Source organism: Botrytis porri (genome assembly GCF_014898465.1).
Source record: "Botrytis porri strain MUCL 3234 chromosome Unknown BPOR_003, whole genome shotgun sequence".
In the NCBI taxonomy this organism is placed as follows: Eukaryota; Fungi; Ascomycota; class Leotiomycetes; order Helotiales; family Sclerotiniaceae; genus Botrytis; species Botrytis porri.
Window position 1 is genome coordinate 1,416,749 of NW_024066077.1, and position 17,282 is coordinate 1,434,030.

At 42.8% G+C, this 17,282-nt stretch overlaps 10 protein-coding genes across 10 annotated transcripts; 7 read left to right on the forward strand and 3 right to left on the reverse strand.

Moving 5' to 3' along the window:
- Positions 1 to 940: 940 nt before the first annotated feature.
- EAF01_002476 (uncharacterized protein) lies at positions 941 to 1,997 on the forward strand (the record flags this gene model as incomplete). Its single annotated transcript, XM_038910729.1, has 2 exons — positions 941 to 1,244; positions 1,411 to 1,997. The coding sequence occupies 2 exons, from the start codon at positions 941 to 943 to the stop codon at positions 1,797 to 1,799; spliced, it is 693 nt and encodes a 230-aa protein (XP_038773651.1). The 3' UTR covers positions 1,800 to 1,997.
- A 596-nt stretch (positions 1,998 to 2,593) lies between these two features.
- Positions 2,594 to 3,429, forward strand: EAF01_002477 (uncharacterized protein; the record flags this gene model as incomplete). The annotated part of the gene is made up of 3 exons (XM_038910730.1): positions 2,594 to 2,615; positions 2,670 to 2,749; positions 2,833 to 3,429. 3 exons carry the CDS (start codon positions 2,594 to 2,596, stop codon positions 3,427 to 3,429), a joined length of 699 nt encoding a protein of 232 aa, XP_038773652.1.
- Positions 3,430 to 5,429: 2,000 nt separating this feature from the next.
- Positions 5,430 to 8,722, reverse strand: EAF01_002478 (uncharacterized protein; the record flags this gene model as incomplete). Its single annotated transcript, XM_038910731.1, has 7 exons — positions 5,430 to 5,594; positions 5,645 to 7,620; positions 7,666 to 8,000; positions 8,053 to 8,342; positions 8,396 to 8,439; positions 8,490 to 8,503; positions 8,571 to 8,722. 7 exons carry the CDS (start codon positions 8,720 to 8,722, stop codon positions 5,430 to 5,432), a joined length of 2,976 nt encoding a protein of 991 aa, XP_038773653.1.
- A 370-nt stretch (positions 8,723 to 9,092) lies between these two features.
- On the forward strand, positions 9,093 to 12,592 carry EAF01_002479 (uncharacterized protein). The gene is made up of 5 exons (XM_038910732.1): positions 9,093 to 9,135; positions 9,221 to 9,530; positions 9,579 to 11,523; positions 11,663 to 12,126; positions 12,205 to 12,592. The coding sequence occupies exons 2-3, from the start codon at positions 9,303 to 9,305 to the stop codon at positions 10,407 to 10,409; spliced, it is 1,059 nt and encodes a 352-aa protein (XP_038773654.1). The 5' UTR covers positions 9,093 to 9,135; positions 9,221 to 9,302; the 3' UTR covers positions 10,410 to 11,523; positions 11,663 to 12,126; positions 12,205 to 12,592.
- On the reverse strand, positions 10,604 to 10,894 carry EAF01_002480 (uncharacterized protein; the record flags this gene model as incomplete). The annotated part of the gene is made up of 1 exon (XM_038910733.1): positions 10,604 to 10,894. The coding sequence occupies one exon, from the start codon at positions 10,892 to 10,894 to the stop codon at positions 10,604 to 10,606; it is 291 nt and encodes a 96-aa protein (XP_038773655.1).
- Positions 11,052 to 12,065, reverse strand: EAF01_002481 (uncharacterized protein; the record flags this gene model as incomplete). The annotated part of the gene is given in 5 exon segments (XM_038910734.1): positions 11,052 to 11,225; positions 11,243 to 11,512; positions 11,656 to 11,727; positions 11,822 to 11,977; positions 12,027 to 12,065. The coding sequence occupies 5 exon segments, from the start codon at positions 12,063 to 12,065 to the stop codon at positions 11,052 to 11,054; spliced, it is 711 nt and encodes a 236-aa protein (XP_038773656.1).
- A 587-nt stretch (positions 12,593 to 13,179) lies between the features above and the next one.
- On the forward strand, positions 13,180 to 13,368 carry EAF01_002482 (uncharacterized protein; the record flags this gene model as incomplete). Its single annotated transcript, XM_038910735.1, has 1 exon — positions 13,180 to 13,368. One exon carries the CDS (start codon positions 13,180 to 13,182, stop codon positions 13,366 to 13,368), a length of 189 nt encoding a protein of 62 aa, XP_038773657.1.
- A 270-nt stretch (positions 13,369 to 13,638) lies between these two features.
- Positions 13,639 to 13,984, forward strand: EAF01_002483 (uncharacterized protein; the record flags this gene model as incomplete). The annotated part of the gene is made up of 2 exons (XM_038910736.1): positions 13,639 to 13,814; positions 13,870 to 13,984. The coding sequence occupies 2 exons, from the start codon at positions 13,639 to 13,641 to the stop codon at positions 13,982 to 13,984; spliced, it is 291 nt and encodes a 96-aa protein (XP_038773658.1).
- A 419-nt stretch (positions 13,985 to 14,403) lies between these two features.
- On the forward strand, positions 14,404 to 14,631 carry EAF01_002484 (uncharacterized protein; the record flags this gene model as incomplete). Its single annotated transcript, XM_038910737.1, has 1 exon — positions 14,404 to 14,631. The coding sequence occupies one exon, from the start codon at positions 14,404 to 14,406 to the stop codon at positions 14,629 to 14,631; it is 228 nt and encodes a 75-aa protein (XP_038773659.1).
- Positions 14,632 to 15,728: 1,097 nt separating this feature from the next.
- Positions 15,729 to 17,146, forward strand: EAF01_002485 (uncharacterized protein). The gene is made up of 2 exons (XM_038910738.1): positions 15,729 to 16,732; positions 16,789 to 17,146. The coding sequence occupies exons 1-2, from the start codon at positions 16,123 to 16,125 to the stop codon at positions 16,902 to 16,904; spliced, it is 726 nt and encodes a 241-aa protein (XP_038773660.1). The 5' UTR covers positions 15,729 to 16,122; the 3' UTR covers positions 16,905 to 17,146.
- The last annotated feature ends 136 nt before the right edge of the window (positions 17,147 to 17,282 follow it).

The following is a 17,282-nucleotide window of genomic DNA, read 5'->3' on the forward strand; positions in this document are numbered from 1 at the left end:
TTGGTTTGATAATTAGCTTGCATGCTATTGTCAGAATGCCATTGCTAGACGGGGTTTCATAGCAAAGTTTAAAGAACGATACGATACAGCAATCTAATGAGAAAGCAAAGGACGTTTGAGAATAAGAATACTGTATATGTTTATTTAGTTGTGATACGTCTTTCAAACCATGTCATCCTCCCAGATCGTTTCAATCTCTGGAGCGTATACATTCTTCCAGGTGTCACCCTTTATTACGTTCTCCGAGTGAGTGAAGGTGGTAGAGCCTAATCCTGACCAAGTCTTTTCCCCGCTCAATGTTGCAATAACGGAACTTTTTACCAAGCACATGTAAGCACATATAAATTACGAATTCTCAAAGACGGAAAGCAGCCCGAGTCTGGAAGGAAGTGGAGTACAAAAAATGGCTGGGATTCATAGCATCAATCCTTCACAAAACCTGGTTCGGACGGTTCGGATAGGCATGGAATTTCCGAGCATGTCGCTGTACAGGGTTTTAAACGAGGCGAGCGCGAATATGTACTACACATCAAATGCGGCCTAAGTTATGACTGATGATGATTGGTAGGTTGATGCGGGATCTTTTGATGGGAATTGTTTATGAAGCCGGGGCGTCCCCTTTTGAGGGATTTCGGTTTTTGGATTTTTGGATTTTTGCTTCTTCGCTTGTGTCGATTTGTACACATATAATTTGGGATATTTGCATTGTATACTCTTCATACTTACTCGTATAACATCTCCGCATCATCCGCCCCGCTGTCAAATCTCTTTGTCGATATCCACTTGATAAATTCTCAAGCTCTCTCGCTAATCTCGGGTATCCACTATCTCCACAACATCACGATTCAATCGCCCCTTTTACTACATTTCTTTCCCTTCCTCAACGATCCCGCCAACCTACTTCCCGACCTCCCGGCTTCCACGTCTCCCACTGGCAATCATGCCCTGCACGGAATTTGCGCTTCTCCCCCTCACATCCCCGCTTTCTCCCCGGCTGATCCCCAAACTCCGCACGTGCAAACATGTGCTCGAGAGAGCGTCGGGTTACCCTTGTCATTTCTATCAACAGGTGGAAAATCCTTCGTATATGTATATTGTCGGGACGTGGGAGAGTCCGGAACATCATGAGAAGTTTCTGCCGAGTGTGGAGAATCTGGGACTTTTTGATTTGTTGAGGGGGGAGGTGGTGCTGGGGGTGGGGATTGGAGAGACGGTGGAGGGGAGGGGGATCAGGATGTGGCATTGTGAGTGTGGATTTTCTTTAGTTTGTTTGTTTTGCTATTTTGCGGTGCTATGTTTTGGGGGTTAGGGTTGGGGTTGGGGCTGGGGTTAGGTCTAAGGAGTAGATTTTTGCACGGATTTGAGTGAGGTTGGAGGTTGGGTATGGTTACTAATTATGTGATACTATAGTGGAAGGCGACGCACTCAGTTCCCTCCGAACAGGAATAGATGAAGGAATCGGAGAAGAAGACGCAAAGAAAAAATCTCCCTTCAGTGCACCCATCATATCATGTAATAGACATTACATATCATCCCACAACAGGGAAGGATTTAGTGAGAAGTTTAACGAGGTAAAACACGCGTTGGAGAACGAAACGGAAGAGTATGAGGTTGAGGGCGGGTGGAGGATAGAAAAGGAAGCGGAGGATAAGGAGGAATGGGTTATGTTTTGTGGGTGGGAGAGTGTGGTGAAACATATGGGGTTTAGTAAGAAGGAGAGCTTTAAGGAGTGGAGAGGGATTGTGGATTGGGTGGAAGGGTTTGAGGTTAGGCATTTGAGGTTGATTGAGGGGTTGTGAGTCGGGAGCAAAATGATGGAAATGATGGGAATGATATTTGATTATAGAGCAAATCGGCTTGGTTTCGCTGAATGGTTGAAAGTATTTGAATCCTAGCTACTCTTGGTTATATAGTTTCGCGTATATTTAGTGTTGAGATAACCCTCGGTTTATACGTTATTAATAGTTGTTAATAGAACACCGGGACTTCTCTTCCTCTCGAGCATTGAAATTTGAAACGCAAAAATTATTGAAACATGTTATACATCTATCTAAATGCCCGTATATCTTCAATTCAGCATTCAAAGCAACTTGAAAATAGTGGATAAACGAGCCGGTCCCAAAATGTCTAAATTTCAGAGGAAAATCGAAGTGACCTAAATGTCACGTGGTACTAAAACTGTCCAAGTCCATTGCGGCTAAAAGAACGACCATATAGAATTCAAATTCGAAATAACTTTCTTTGCGAGTCTACAGAAACGTATCAGACATGCAATGAACCTTTTGAATAGGAAATCAGAAAAACGATCCTATGGATTCTCACTACAAATTCAAGTTCAACCATCAAACCCCTGTATGGCTTGTTTGATCTCGCGAAAAGATCTAGCACCAAACTACTCCAGAAGACTTTCGCATTAATTGCTTTTATTCATTCGGTTGAAATCGAAAAACTTTACTCCTGAAAATGGCGTCTAGTCTTGAGAATCACGTGAACGTGTCCTGTTTGCGAATTTTCTGTCGAGGTACTTGTGTCTCCACAATTTGTGTAGCTCGGGAAAATACATCCATACATTATACATAATACATGGACCAATATGCTGACCAACGAACATACAGGTAACGTACCTCATCCGCCCGGAATCCTCTCACCCAGGTACTAATATCACTTAGCCGTTTCCACGAACAAAATACTTTTGGTGCCATATGAAGAATCACACGTGATTACATATCATGAGTGGATGAAAGATGAGGTAGGTCTTTGTGTTTGTTATACATGTATATGCAATACATGAACCATCTTCCAGAATTCAAGATGGAACTAATACGATTCTAGGAAATCCAACAAGCGACGGCCTCTGAGCCCCTGAGTCTCGAGGAAGAATATGATATGCAGCGGAGTTGGAGGACGGATCATGATAAATTGACATTTATTATCTGTTTACCTGAAGAGAGAGATACATCGCAAGAGACTAGGAAAGGGGTATCAGATGCACCTACGAAGATGATAGGGGATGTTAATTTGTTTATATCGGAAGCAGATGAGGATGATGAAGGATGCATAGGAGAGATTGAAATTATGATTGCGGAACGCAGTGCAAGAGGTAAGGGATTGGGAAGATCGGCAGTGGTTACTTTTCTCGAATATTTGAGGAGCAATCTGGAGAAGATTCTGGAGGAGTATAGGAAGGGTATCCAGGGGAAGAAGGAAGAGGAGAAAATGAAATTGCTGCAGTTGAGGGTCAAGATTGGAGGCAAGAATCTCGCGAGTATTGGACTTTTTGAAAGCGTGGGGTTTGTAAAGGTTGGGGAGGGAGAAAATTATTTTGGTGAGGTGGAATTGGTTTTCGAGGGGTGGTGTGGGGAGGAAAGGGTGAAGGGCTTGATGGAAAGGTTTGGGGTGGAGGGATATAGGGAGTGTGGTTATAGATGATGTGATTTTACACTCAAGAGTCACTAAATGCTTTGAACTTTCGATGTGCTGCAATATCTTTCAGCATAACATGATGAATTATGAGGGCACAAAGAAGGTACAGGTGCAAGCGTTCGTTTAAGATGCCAGTTGTTTTCCCATATATGTCATGAGAGGATTATCAAACACGTCTTCTAAACTGCACCATGGGCCTGTTCCTAAACTAATATACGCATCTCCCAAAGAGATTGTATTCTTCATCCCCATCGCGACTCTCAACTCTTCTAAATCCCGCCTGTCTCATCATTTTCAGCTGGCATGAAATTCTCATCAATATGCATACCACCCAATAATACCTGTCTCTGCAACTCCGAAAGTCCAGTGGTCCCCATTCGCAGAGCTTCATCAATCCATGCGGGTACGTACTTACATACGTTGACAGTCGGTCCCATTACGATATCTTCTGCTCTCCTGAATGTCGCTCTAATTTCTTCCATAAGCAATTCAAACACATGTGGAGATTCAAGCACATAGAATCAAATACCAGTTTTATTAAAATTAACAGCAGTTGCATCCATTCCAATAATGATGAGATGACTTGCTTCAGCTGTAAATTCATCCTTTGTGTGGCCAAGCGCACTAGTGTCTCTGATAGCTGAGAAGAGAAAGTGGAACATATATTTTCTGACATGTTTCCCAAGCGCTTTGAAATTCTCTTCCTCTTCGTTTCATGTTGCGAGGCTGCTCTCAAGGAAGATGAGATAGTCTTTTGATTTCTGTAGTGTGATGAGATCAAAAATGGCATCGAGACCGCGGGGTTCAGGTCATATCTACAGGTGCTGGATCGGAGGCGGAGCAATCTACATTAGGTTAGCCAAGTTTTGGGTGTAGCAATGAACAAACTTACTGGGTACATAAACTCCTTATATTCGGCGCTAGGATGGACGTAAGTTGTCAAATTCTATGTAATTTTGTCCATACTCAAAAGTGACTTGTCGGCAGCTGATTTTTGCCCCTGAGAAATCATAAAGACATATGTATAGCACGGTTTTTAGAGCCATACCCCAAACGGGCAAAAAAATTGTATATTATGGTTTTCATGATTGTAATTATCAAACTTCTGTTTACCCTGTTTATTATATAGACTTTGTAATAGTAATATGAGATGTATGACCAATTTGCGCATGTAAGTATGACAGCAGCCGAGCCTCCACCACTCCATCGTATGGAGTTTTGACACAAGCCCCAATTGGAGACTCGCGTTCTTACTAGCAGAATATATAACAAAAGCAAAATGACTCGAAAGTCTACCACACTTTGCCGACTTTCATATTGGGTCAATAAGCTCAACTTGTGCAATAGCTCCAGAAAATGTATCTGGTAATGCGTGTACAAAAACTCAAAGAGTGTGTCCAGGGGTTCATGTAATGCTTTCCAAATTTCATAAACTGGTTCAGGTGGTAGTACTTAGTTGTTTAAGCCATTATCTTGTTTAATTCCACCAGATTTTGATTCCACGAGAAGCCTTCTCAAGGCATAATCAATATATTCATATTGCATGTCTAAAGCGAACTACGCCGAGGTCTCATCATCATCGGAACTTTTATGTGATTGAGGAGTAGCAAAGAAGAGGAAGGAATGGCCGACTCTCAACTAAAGTTCATCTGAGCAGGCGTCTCGGGCCAGACGTCAAAGTGATGATGGTACACATAAAAACATAAGTAGCAACGAGTCAGAATCCCGAAATTTGACTATGACTAGGCACATATAGGATACGCACATTGTTCACTGAGTTCGCAACTGCCGACTTACCACGTAGTGTTGATTTACTAAACTTCACCCATAGAAATCCTATCATGCTCAAAATATTGCCTTAACATGGCTTACTATCACTATCACTACCACTATAATTCCAAAACCTCATCTTTTTGAAATCCTTTCACACATTATTTTATATCTCCTCACGCATCTTACATTCCATCTTTAATCCCATTCCCTGACTGTGAAAAGTTTATGTGTTCTTACTCAACAAGAATATTACCAAACGCATCAGATATTTCTCTCCGTGAAGGTGGCAATTGCATTTCAGGCTGCGTTGAAATACCAACAGCTAGTCTTTCTTCCATAAGCTTAATCAGAACTGGTGGAACACTTTCATCTGTTGCTCTGATGGTGAGGCGAACCATCTAAATTTCATAATTAGCACAAGAAGTTTCAGGGGATGGAGGATACGAACCTGGGTTCCATAATTCGGCTCCAGCCTTAATAAACAACCAAATTTGCCTCCCTCACCAGTATGCAACACGCTGGCACCAACAAAGTTCTTCTTATTAGGATCCACGCCATCCAAGATACCCCATCTAAATCCATCAATGGTCCTACGAACAAACCCATCAGTAAATTCACGACTTCCGCCCTTACCACCCTTGACACCAAAGATGCGTTGAGCTTCACGTGGCGCTCCTCCAATTTGCTTCCATCGTTTGAAGAAATCATCCGCTGACAATTCTGCTGGATCCATAAATTTGTGTATGGTAATTGGAAGCTTCAGTGTCAAAGCTTGGAGAGCTCCGGCCAGGTAACTTATTCTCATCGTTGGACTCTTTTCAAACACCTTTTTAGACTCAAACATTATCATTTGTTGACTTTGTGCACCTTGATGAATTGTGCTTTCCGGAAGACCTTTTACTTCCCATGACAAGTTCTCCTTCTCGCTTGGTTCGAGATCAAGTGTTGTGGTAAACGAACTGACAGGAGATGGGGCTTTGTTGGAGAAGTATAAGATGACGCATGCCATTTGGCCACGATATTCAGATCGCACTCCGATTTGAATTTGCCCATCTTCATAAAGAACTCCCTCCGCTTTAAGAAGAAGTTTGTTATATCCAATCTCCCAATCCGGTGAAAGATGGGCTGCGCTTGCTAAGTTTGGCGCTTTAAGGGTTTTCGGTTCCGACGGACCTTGATCCATAAGATCCAAGCCAGCAAGATCGTTGCTGGAGCCAGTGTTGTTTCCATTAGTGCCATTAGTTCCCCCATTGGCTCCGGTGGCAGTGGGCTTTGCTCCATTGGTACTGAAAGTACGCTTGAGACCTGGGTTCTTGGCAACCACAAAATCTTTCTCATTAGCATTAGCGTCTTTGCCCCCCACAATCCAAGTTCGTTTATCACTAGTTCCCGCATGCTTTTGATGTAGCCGTGAAAGTAGTGCTGATTGACGTTCCGGAAAAGGTGGCATTTCGTCGCAGACCGTTCGGAGAAGATCATCGGTTGGTAAGCTTGCCAATGCCAAGTATTCGCAAGCTCTTTGTTGAAGCTCAGAGTCCAAGGTGTGACTGTATGCTTGGAATACATACATAAGTCGAGGTTTAATCTCTGGGAAAAGATTGACAAATTTGATAAAAGATGATAATATAATGGCTCTTGTACTGGATGAGCAGCCTTGTAGTTTTCCCTGTAATGCAAGGTACTGCTCGATTGGGCTACAACCTTTGTCCTCTGCAATCAAGTGGCCAAATTCGCCAAGTATGTATCCACCGATCTTCACAAGTGTCTCGTGACAGTGGTCCGCTTTTACATACTGTAAAATATTCTGTGCTGCATACACTTGAAGCTCTTCGTTATTGGTAACGATTTGAATGACTCGGTGCCAAACCTCATCACTGACATGGTCTCCCGCCATCGCAATGAGTCGCAATGAAATGTCAACATACCACTGAATGTCAGTGGCGTATTTCTCGGTCAAAATGGCAATCTTTAGGACCATTTCTTCTCGGATTGCAAAATCCGCGTTCTGAAGATATTGCAAGAGCTCGCCAACAATTGGTTGTGCGTTAGTTTGATCACACATGCTGTATAGCAAATCCAAACCTTTCCTCCGTACACTGATATCTCTATCCTTCAGCGACCCAATAATAATTGCTTGATGCTGCTTAATAGGGTCTAATATATCAGCTCTTGCAGCCAAATGTGTCATGGCTTCCAAGCCGAGATAGCGAACGTTGGTCTCTCGTGACTGGATGAATTTTCCGAGTCTTGTTGAGATTTGTTTCATGAGATCTACTTCGGTATCAAGATGAATGACAAGGTTTATGGCCTCGAATAGAACAGCATTTTGCGCATTGTTCTGCTGAACGTTCTTAGGCATATCAGACGCATCATCCAGAATTTTTTGTATGGACTGCCGAATCAAATTTCTGACATGTGTATCCTCTAAACAATGTTAGTATATATGTGGCTGCGGATAGTGGAACATACCTGATGCGGGATAATATTGTAACAATCTTAAAAGTTTCATTTGGAGCCACGGGCAGGGTACCTTATAATAAAGATAGTCCTGTGTGAACTCTTGATCCACGACTATCCTTTTAATTCTTGCTGCAGCTTTAACATAGCATCCTTTATATTGATCAAGATTGTCTTGAGCAAGAGCCATTACGAGGGAGGTGACCGAGAGAGCAACACCAATGTCAACATCATCCATTAAAGATATTATCCGTTCCGCCCATTGCGGTTGCACTATGTCGGGATGCTTTCGGTAGAGTCTGAGGAGAGTCAAAGCTGCCTTCTTTTTGACGAACGATTTGGATGTCCTGCTGTGGTATTAGAGACAATACAGAACGGAGATGAAGCGAGCTTTCTCACGGTGATATCAGGAGCCGGTGAACCTCCCCACTCAGCGCCTCTCCCATTTCCCTTCCACCAACATTAGCAATGGCATGCAATGCCAAGCAATTATATAATTCATTGTGATCCGTCAAGTCTTTCCTGATGCTGTTCACGACTAAATGTATCAATTCATGCCCTTCGTGGAGAAACAAGGTCATTGCCAGATATCCAATTTGCTTTTCCGAGTATTTATTGGCAGATATAAGATTGACCGCTTCGAGATGGCCGAAATCGACATTCCACCCCAGGATATATATGTATAACAGCTAAAATGATCTTTATTAGAGGCATATCCGTGAAAGGCGGTCGAGCGAATTACCTTGCAGACATATTTTTTCTTATGATACCCACTGAGATTTCCATCTGTTCGTCACAATTAGCTACACCCCTTTACTCTAGGCAAGAATTCGAACCCTTGAATTTCTGTCTTGAATAAGGAACAAAAGTCAGCCTTGCATGAGAAACCTTGGACTTGCAGAGGAGTAATGACCAACCTTATGTTCGCCAGTTCTTTATTGATTCTCTTTTCTTCAAGCTCTCTAGCTCTAGCATTTCTAAGATCTGCAATGAACTGCACGAGACCTCGCATATTTGAGTTACTGCTGGAACCCCCCCGGCCCAGAAAGCTGCCTGCAGAGGACGCCATCGTTGCTGTCTTTCTATCGGCCTTCTGAATCGCGGTGTATGCTCTTGCGGCCGGAGAGCAAATCGAGACGATGATCCAGCGCGCGACTTTAACCAATTGTCAAAGTTCTTTGTCGGTCTCTGATGGTAATTCCTTCCACGGACTCCGGATTGTGTTGGCAAATCACTGGTGCTTTTCGAAATGCGCTGTTGGCTGCGGAAACTTAGCCTTGCTCGTGATCCGCCATCCGCAAATTGTTATGGCGTGTTCGCCCCTTTTCTTCAAGATATCAAACGCAAAGATAGTTGTTGTTGATGAATTCCTGGCGAGATTGGAATCTAGAGAGGGTTCAAGTGTACTGAGTTTCCACTCCGTACGCGCGACCTAAGGGACATTGTTACTAGGGAATAACAGGGATTGATTTCTTAGGTAAGGTAAGGCTCTCTAGTCTCAAGCTTAGCCTTGCCTGCAAATGATTATCCTTAACGTCACCACTTACAATCTTTATTTTTATTATAGTATCTGATCCCATTGACTTGAGGATTGTCATTGATGTTCTTTTTATTTATATAACTGTCTACAATACATTCCTCTCTCAATCATGAAGTCTTTAGCTTTACGACCGTTTCTTCCAAGGCCTTCGATAACAAGAAGACTATGTATATCTCGAAATTATGCAGTTCAGTCCCCGGGATCACCTACTTTGCAGGTCTTCGATAGACATACTAAATATTTACAAAAAGAGCGTGCAGCTTTAGACAAGGAGAAAAGTAGACAGGTGGATTATCTGAAGGATGAAGTAGCCATGCGACTTTCAGAAAGGTTACTGGTGAGATTATCCTGTGGAATTGAGATCAAGTAGCTTATAATGTTACAGGATATCAATAAGCATTTTGATCATGTCCTAGATCTTGGCGCAAATTCATGTAACATAGCAAGGGCTCTCACTTTACCAGATCCAGATATTGACCTTTCGAAAACTACATCTCCTCCACTCTCCTCCCGTATCGCCCGTCTTACGGCTGCAGATTCATCTCGCAATATGCTGTACCGCGACGAAGACTTGCCATTTAATAAGGAAATAAACCTCACACGCGAAGTGCTCGACGATGAGGAAAGATTGCCTTATGAATCTGGAACATTTGATGCAGTGTTGAGCTCTTTGAGTATGCATTGGATCAACGACCTTCCATCACTCCTTGCGCAAATCAATCACGTTCTGAAGCCTGATGCACCATTTATGGCAGCAATGTTTGGTGGCGATACATTATTTGAATTACGAACTTCACTGCAGCTTGCAGATATGGAACGAAGAGGTGGAGTCTCTCCGCACGTCTCTCCGCTGGCGGATGTAAGAGACATTGGAGGTTTGCTGCAGAAAGCGGGGTTCAAGATGTTGACGGTCGACATCGACGACATCATTATTGATTTCCCCGACACATTTGCCCTGATGCAAGATTTACAACAGATGGGCGAAAGCAATGCTATATTAGGAAGGGAGGCAGGTGCAATCAAGAAGGATGTACTTCTTGCAAACGAGGGAATATATCGAGAGTTACATGGAAACGAGGATGGTACAATACCCGCAACATTTAGGATGATATACATGATTGGCTGGAAGGAAGGACCTAACCAGGCACAACCATTACCTCGAGGTAGTGGGGAAGTCAACATAAAAGATATCCTTGGTGGCGGCGAGGTCAAATGAATAGTCATTAATACAAATAAATTATACTTGCGCCGTGAAGTGCTTTACAAAGAGCAACACACAAATTTATATTTACATTTTCATCCTTCATTGGGGAATCTGGGGGGCAAGATTTCTCATCACATTCTGTACACCCATCATCCACAAACATGTCCTAAATACCTAATCATTTGACTCCGCCTCTATCAAGAATGTCAAACCCGCAAGTGCGCAGGAATTACAGTAATAGTCGTTGTTGGCTGGATCTTTGGCGCAAAAATCGCAGAATGATTATGGGGAATATCCTCCATGGTTCCTTTGGTCTTTGCCTCTTCCCAAGTATCCTCGTCGACATAACCAAAGTTGTAGAAAACATAAGGAGCATCACACCCCAACGCCAAGTACGAGAAATATTCGCTGGCACCAAAAGGATCAGCTGGAATTAAGTTATTTCCCAAAATATTCTCCAAAAGATTTCTGTAGTATTTTTGCCGCTGAAAAATCATTGACAGTGGGAGGAGCGTGCATAGTCGTTGTGAATTCCGGATCTCTTAGGCGAGAGAACCAGAAATCTCGCACTCCGAGTAAACGACACATTTGACCGCTGCAGCTAAGCGTTCGTAAATACTTGGATTTTCTGAGCGGATTGAAATTTTCAGATCCTCAAAAATCAGGTATGATGTTTGCGGTACTACCACCATGAATACTGGCACATCTAATCACCGCAAATCCTTCTGGTCGCACTTCTTTTGTGATAATACTTTGCAATCGCACCACGATATGACTGGCAGTCACAACGGGGTCAACACACAAGTCGGCACGACAAATATGCCTACTCTTATCAAAAAAAAAACCCGTACATCGAATGAATCCACTGCTGTCAAGATCGTACCTCCGCCAAGAGCAATCATACCAGCTTTGAAAGCATGCGTCTTTAATCCAAGTACTATATCTGGCTTAGTAACAGCGAACTTGGATGGATCGTAAAGACCATCTTCGATCGTAGCTCGTGCACCCACTGCGAGCTCTTCCGCTGGTTGAAATAAGACAATCAAAGTGCCAGACCATTCGGATTTTGCGTCGAGAAGCATCTTTGCATCAGCAAGTAACACAGCAGTATGCATCTTCAATACGGGTTAGCAAATTTATTTCATGGAAGTCCATGGATATGTGGTGGTTGCGAAGTTACTTTCATCGGGAAGTGGCGAGACTGCAGATGAAGAATAGCCACAGGTAGCTAGGTTTCGGGGACATTGATTACACTTACATCATGGCCGCATGCGTGCATCACCGGTGTTTCTTTCCCGTCACTACTCTTAACAATCCTGGTACTTGCATACTCTAAATTTGTGTTCTCCAAATGAGGCAAAGCATCCATATCGGCGCGAAGAAGAACTGTAGCTCCCGATCCGTTTATTTAGGATTTCAACAACGCCGTGTCCTCCGATTTCCTTGATGACTTGGTAGCCACCAAGAGACTCCAAAAACTCGACGACCAGGGTGGCCGTGTGGACCTCCTGCAAGGAAAGTTCTGGGTTTCGATGAATATCGCGATAAATCTTCTCAAATGGAGCAAGCTCAGGGCAATACTGTTGAATTATTGATCCTTTGTAGGTTTAAAGGGACGAAGAAAAATACTATTGTTTTTTGAGCAGCAACTTGTGCCGCCTCACTCATGTTCTATTCTTGTCGTTGCTGTGTCAAGATGCCAGCCCAGCGAAATGAGGAAATCCCTCCGGTCTGTGCCTTATCGTCTCACAATCAGCACCAACATGTTGGGATTTATTTCAAATCAGGATGGCTGATGCTTCACTAGATTGTCCACACCACACATATTAGACCACATGATGATGCGAGTTGGCAGCTACTCCGACACCTTCGTGTAATATCACAAGAGCATCATCTTTCATACTGTCTTCAGAAATTCAAGACCGTCCAGAAACAACTCGATCCTGATCTGATCATAATGTTTTTGCTAGCTGCTAGAAATAATTGAGAGTGCGGTATCAACAGGCCACGCTATTTACTCTTGGATAGATGTGGGTCAATCTGGTGTCCAACATATCAGTGATAATGGTGATATGATCATAAATGCCAGCGCTGTCACCTCAACCAATAGTTATTTGACACTCTCCGACCAATACTTTCTGTCGATTTCATAAATTGTAGAAGTCAACAATCCATAGGACTAATGATGCCTGTGGTAGATCTGTACGGCTAAGATACGATGCCCAATCCACAGGGGTAGCACTATCTGGCCATCGCTAGATATTACGCAGCCAGTTCAGGAATAGCGAGCTTGTGTGCGGCACAGTAAGCAACACACATTTTGCGATCCATTAGATTGGAATCAATCCAGAAACAGTGCTACTGAAGCTAGTATCCTCTTAATTAAGAAGTTCGCAGAGAATGTTAGTGGCGCTCAATAACACACGTATGCAAATTTATGTGGATTATCCTCGACCAACAAACGTGCGACTCGCAAGCAAGTTATCACCACTTTCGATAGAGTATCTTTGTTTTCCTCACAATGCCAAAGTTTTAAATATGTAGCATTAGGCATCTCAACATTGATCGTAACACCGCTATTGCCGAGTGCCTTGGTATGTGTTGGTACGGATTCCACGTTGCGCGTTTTCATTTCCCTCCTACGATATTCTACCCATTTGTTTCGTGTCCATCATGTTTTTCTGTCTGTGTGCGTCTATTTTGTCCAGTTTGCACCCAGAAAGCCCTTCCTTTACCTTCCTCACTTCTGTAGCGGCCATCCCCAATCGAGTAAGTGGGCAGAATGGCTTCCGATGATTGTTCCGTGCAACAGCCAGTTGCAGAGCAAACACAAAGTCTTCGCGTCAATAGGAATGCCATCTTAACCACCGAGAAATTGAAAGGTCATGGCCATCATCATGAAGGTCCACCTCCCCCTATCGGTGGCTTAGTTGCTTGGATGCAGGTTACTGGCGCCCATCTTTTCCTTTAATTCAATACTTGGTGGGTAAACCTATGTTGCCATTAATTTCATACACGATTCTCACTTGTTCATTCTAAGCGGCTTGTCAACACTTTCGGCGTATATAAGACACACTACCAACAAAATATTTCGGCATCGGGATCGCCCTCAAATATTGCTTGGATTGGTTCCTTCCAAGGGTTTTTGTTATTTCTTGGAAGTGCTGTCACGGGCCCGTTTTTTTGATATGGGATACCTCGAATACATCTTTCCCTTGGTGTCTTTTTTCCCGTATTCGGCATGATGATGACGAGTTTATGCATCAAGTATTGGCAAGAATATCTCGCCCAGGGCTTTATAACGGGAATAGACTTCGGTATGCTGTTCTTGCCAAGTGTTGCTATTGTATCACAGTACTTCTCGACCAAAAGTGCCTTTGCTTCTGGAATCTTTGCCAGTGGCAGTAGTCTTGGTGGGTATGAAAATGAAATTTGGCTCCACGATGAACTATTGTTAAAATGTGGAATACAGGTGGTGTGTTTTATACAGGAATATTCCGGACACTACAGCTTCGTTTCGGCTTTCGATGGGCCACTCGGATTATTGCGTTCAGATTGCTCGTTACTCTGGTAATTACTTGACATGAAGCTGCGCGGGGAGTCAAGTACTACAAGACGTGACTCACGTGAGTTTCTAAACTTGACGTCTTTGAAGGCGAAACCATACTTGGCTGTCTCTCTTAGCAGCTTCTTCGGATTCATGTGTATCTATGTAATCTTGTTCTCTGTTTAGCTTTATGCCGAAGAGCAGGTTAGTATCAGTTCTTTACTAGCGTCTTATCTTTTGACAATCACTAATGCAGCCTCTACAATTGGTCAATTGATTCCAAATTTCTTCTCCGATAAGATTGCACCTCTTGATGTCCTTATTCCGTTTGCAATTGTAGTAACGGTTCTATGCTTTGAATGAATTGGAACTACATTGAAGGCTGGAATAGTGGTTCTCTGTCTTCTGTATGGATTCTTTTTTAGCGCATTCGTTTCATTGCCCGGCATCATTGTCATAATGATATCACCAAATCTGAAAATTGGCGGCGTTCAATTTGGGATGTCACTCTGTATCTCCAGGCTCGGTATGCTCGTTGGAAAATCAATTGCAGGAGCAACATTAGATATCAATAGCGGGTGGAATGGGCTACAAGCTTTCTGTGGAGAAATGATATTTTCATCTGGGGCGTTCGCTCTGTTGACACAAATCTACAGGACTGGACCTATCTTGATGGCTAGAGCGTAATCATATGTATTTTTCTATATTATTTATCGAGGTTTCTGCTGAGATTGACGACACACAAAGTAAAACTGTAGACAACACGGTACTTCCTCTGAGCACTGATTTTTAGCGACACGCTTGAAATTCATCTAATTAGATTAGAGTTCTCACATAACACTTATGGCAAGATCAATAACATGACCTCTCTAATTCCATAATAGTAGTAATACGTCCAGTAACTCTACAATGAGCATAAATACCAAGCCTTCTCTCAACAAACTGCTTCCTCTCACTTGACGTCTCCTCTTTCACCCCAGCTCTTGCCTCCCATATGAACGTATCAACAATGTCCACTGTGTACGCCACCTCTCTTCCCCGGCCCCCCAGGCTTCTTGGTCTTCTCTTGCTCAATTCCCAACGCTTGTCAAACAGTTTCACTCAAATGATTGCTCTTTTCAAAAAGTATGACATCAAATATTTCCCCTGTCATGCAGGACTCTTTGTCTTGGCAAGGATGGTACCAAAGAGAACTTGGGAAAAGGTGTTAGAATCGATAGATTTGTTTAAGAGAGACAGAGTTTTGATAGGGCCAGGAAAGAGATGTCACGTTCTAGAGCCAGGTTGGGCAAGAATCTCATTTGCGATGGAACGGGAGGTTTTGAATTTGGCCATTGAAAGGATGGAAAAAGTCTTTAGACTGACCAGTGAGCAGGAAGCATGTCAAAATCGCAATCGAAAGGAGCTAGGTTGTGGGATGTTGAGCAGAAATGTGGGATATTTGATTTCCATTTCTATTTCGTTGGCTTACCAGAGATAAGAATAGGACATTGAAAGGCGGAGGATCAAGAGTTTTCGTTTCGTTCTTAAGAGGTCCGTATAATCTGTGATATCAATAATCTGAGAAAATAGTTTTCTCATATTTGATACAATTTGTCATTGTTTATGAAGCCTAGTGGATACCAGAATAATCTTAAGCTGAGGGATACTAATACATGCACTCATGCACAGCTGTACCCATCGCACACTCCTTCATTAACCATATTTGAAAGAGAAATTTGACACGGTAGCCTGACCAAACTAGCTAGAACTATGTACTCAATTCTTACAAGTATCAATTCGGCACATGTTCTCTTGAATTCGAAACAAATCCACACAGTGGCCAGATCGAAAACCATACTGTTCTCATGTATCCAAAATCCACTAATTGGCCATCCAAAGACTACTTTAATCTAATGAAACACATTCTTCTTAGAGAAAAAAATCTCTTTCTTTGTCAGAGAAGACACACCCACAATCTCGTTTCCCTTTAAGTTCAGTCAATTCGGTGCCTTAAACCCATCCAATTCAATCTTGATGTCTTGCGCTTCTTTAAACATTGTTTACCTACGCATGCGGAAATGACTCCTATATACACAATATCGATAGCAAGACTTTTTGTCTCGAGAAGCACCCAGTAGAACCGTCTAGTCACTACATGAATGTTTGAGCTTCATCTTTCTCTTTCTACATGACTGTATGGTGCTTGAGATATCTTTCAATAGTATAAAAACTAGCTCGGTGCCCATTTCATTTAAGTTTAGCAATCAAGCACCCAACAATCAATCACTCATCAATCGATCACTCAAGATGACCTCCCAAAATTCCCAGATCCCACGAACATGCGGCAGCTGTGGCGAGATACACAGTCCATCGCTTTGCCATGTTCCATTGCAATGTTGGCATTGTGGCATTGAACATTTTTCCACCAAAGATTTTTGCCGCATTTGTAATGGGTGGGTAATACCATCAAGCACTACAGCGACGGACGAAATTCTAAGCATGCCTATTGATTGGAAGGTATATTCAATCGCAAGTACGGATTCAAGTCAACTCAAGAGCGAGCAGTTGAAAAATGCCGCACTTGCTATAAAGAATGATCAGTACACTGCTATCCTTTGTGCCAAATCTCTTGATGGACCATACAAGGCAAAGCAGACAGCGGTATTCTTACATAGACCTGGAGGAGACAAGAGGCTGTCGTTTACAAAGCTGGGTCTGAGCGGTATCCAAGCCAATTCTAGAAGGTGGGTGGATATCAAACTTGCCGATTGGACAACGTTTGAGGAAATTGTAGGAGTGACTCCATGTAAGTACTCTCATGAGTTGCAATCTACTAGGCACTAGAGCTGACTTCGTAAACAGTACCATCCACTTTCCCGACGCCAGAAAATATTGGTTCGCTAGAAGGTGACGAACAAGACACAAATGTTGGGAGCTTCGACGGGGGTCGTTTCCCTGCTGGATCGGGTGCTAATTGACTAGCCTATATGCCAGATCAATATGTGGAGGACATACAATACCTTAAGCGTATGGTAGCCGTTAGCCTATACAGCCAGTTATAGTGTTCAGCCCACAAGTTTTCATATAGTTTCTCCAAGCTATTTTTCAATTGCTCGACGGTTTTGCCAGTGGGAGTTTGTGCTTTTGTATACAAACTTGTTTACTTTTATCCTTGTACATCAGTATCATGAATGTGAATCTCAAGATTTTCAAAGTAATATACGGATAGAAGGTGCACAGTACACTGTACGGTCAAAGAATGCAAAATTCTCAAGTATTGGAATAAGCATTGGCGAGCTCAACGAACTATGTATAAAGTGTCTTGAACCACCGCATAAACTCTCTGTCCTCTTTGT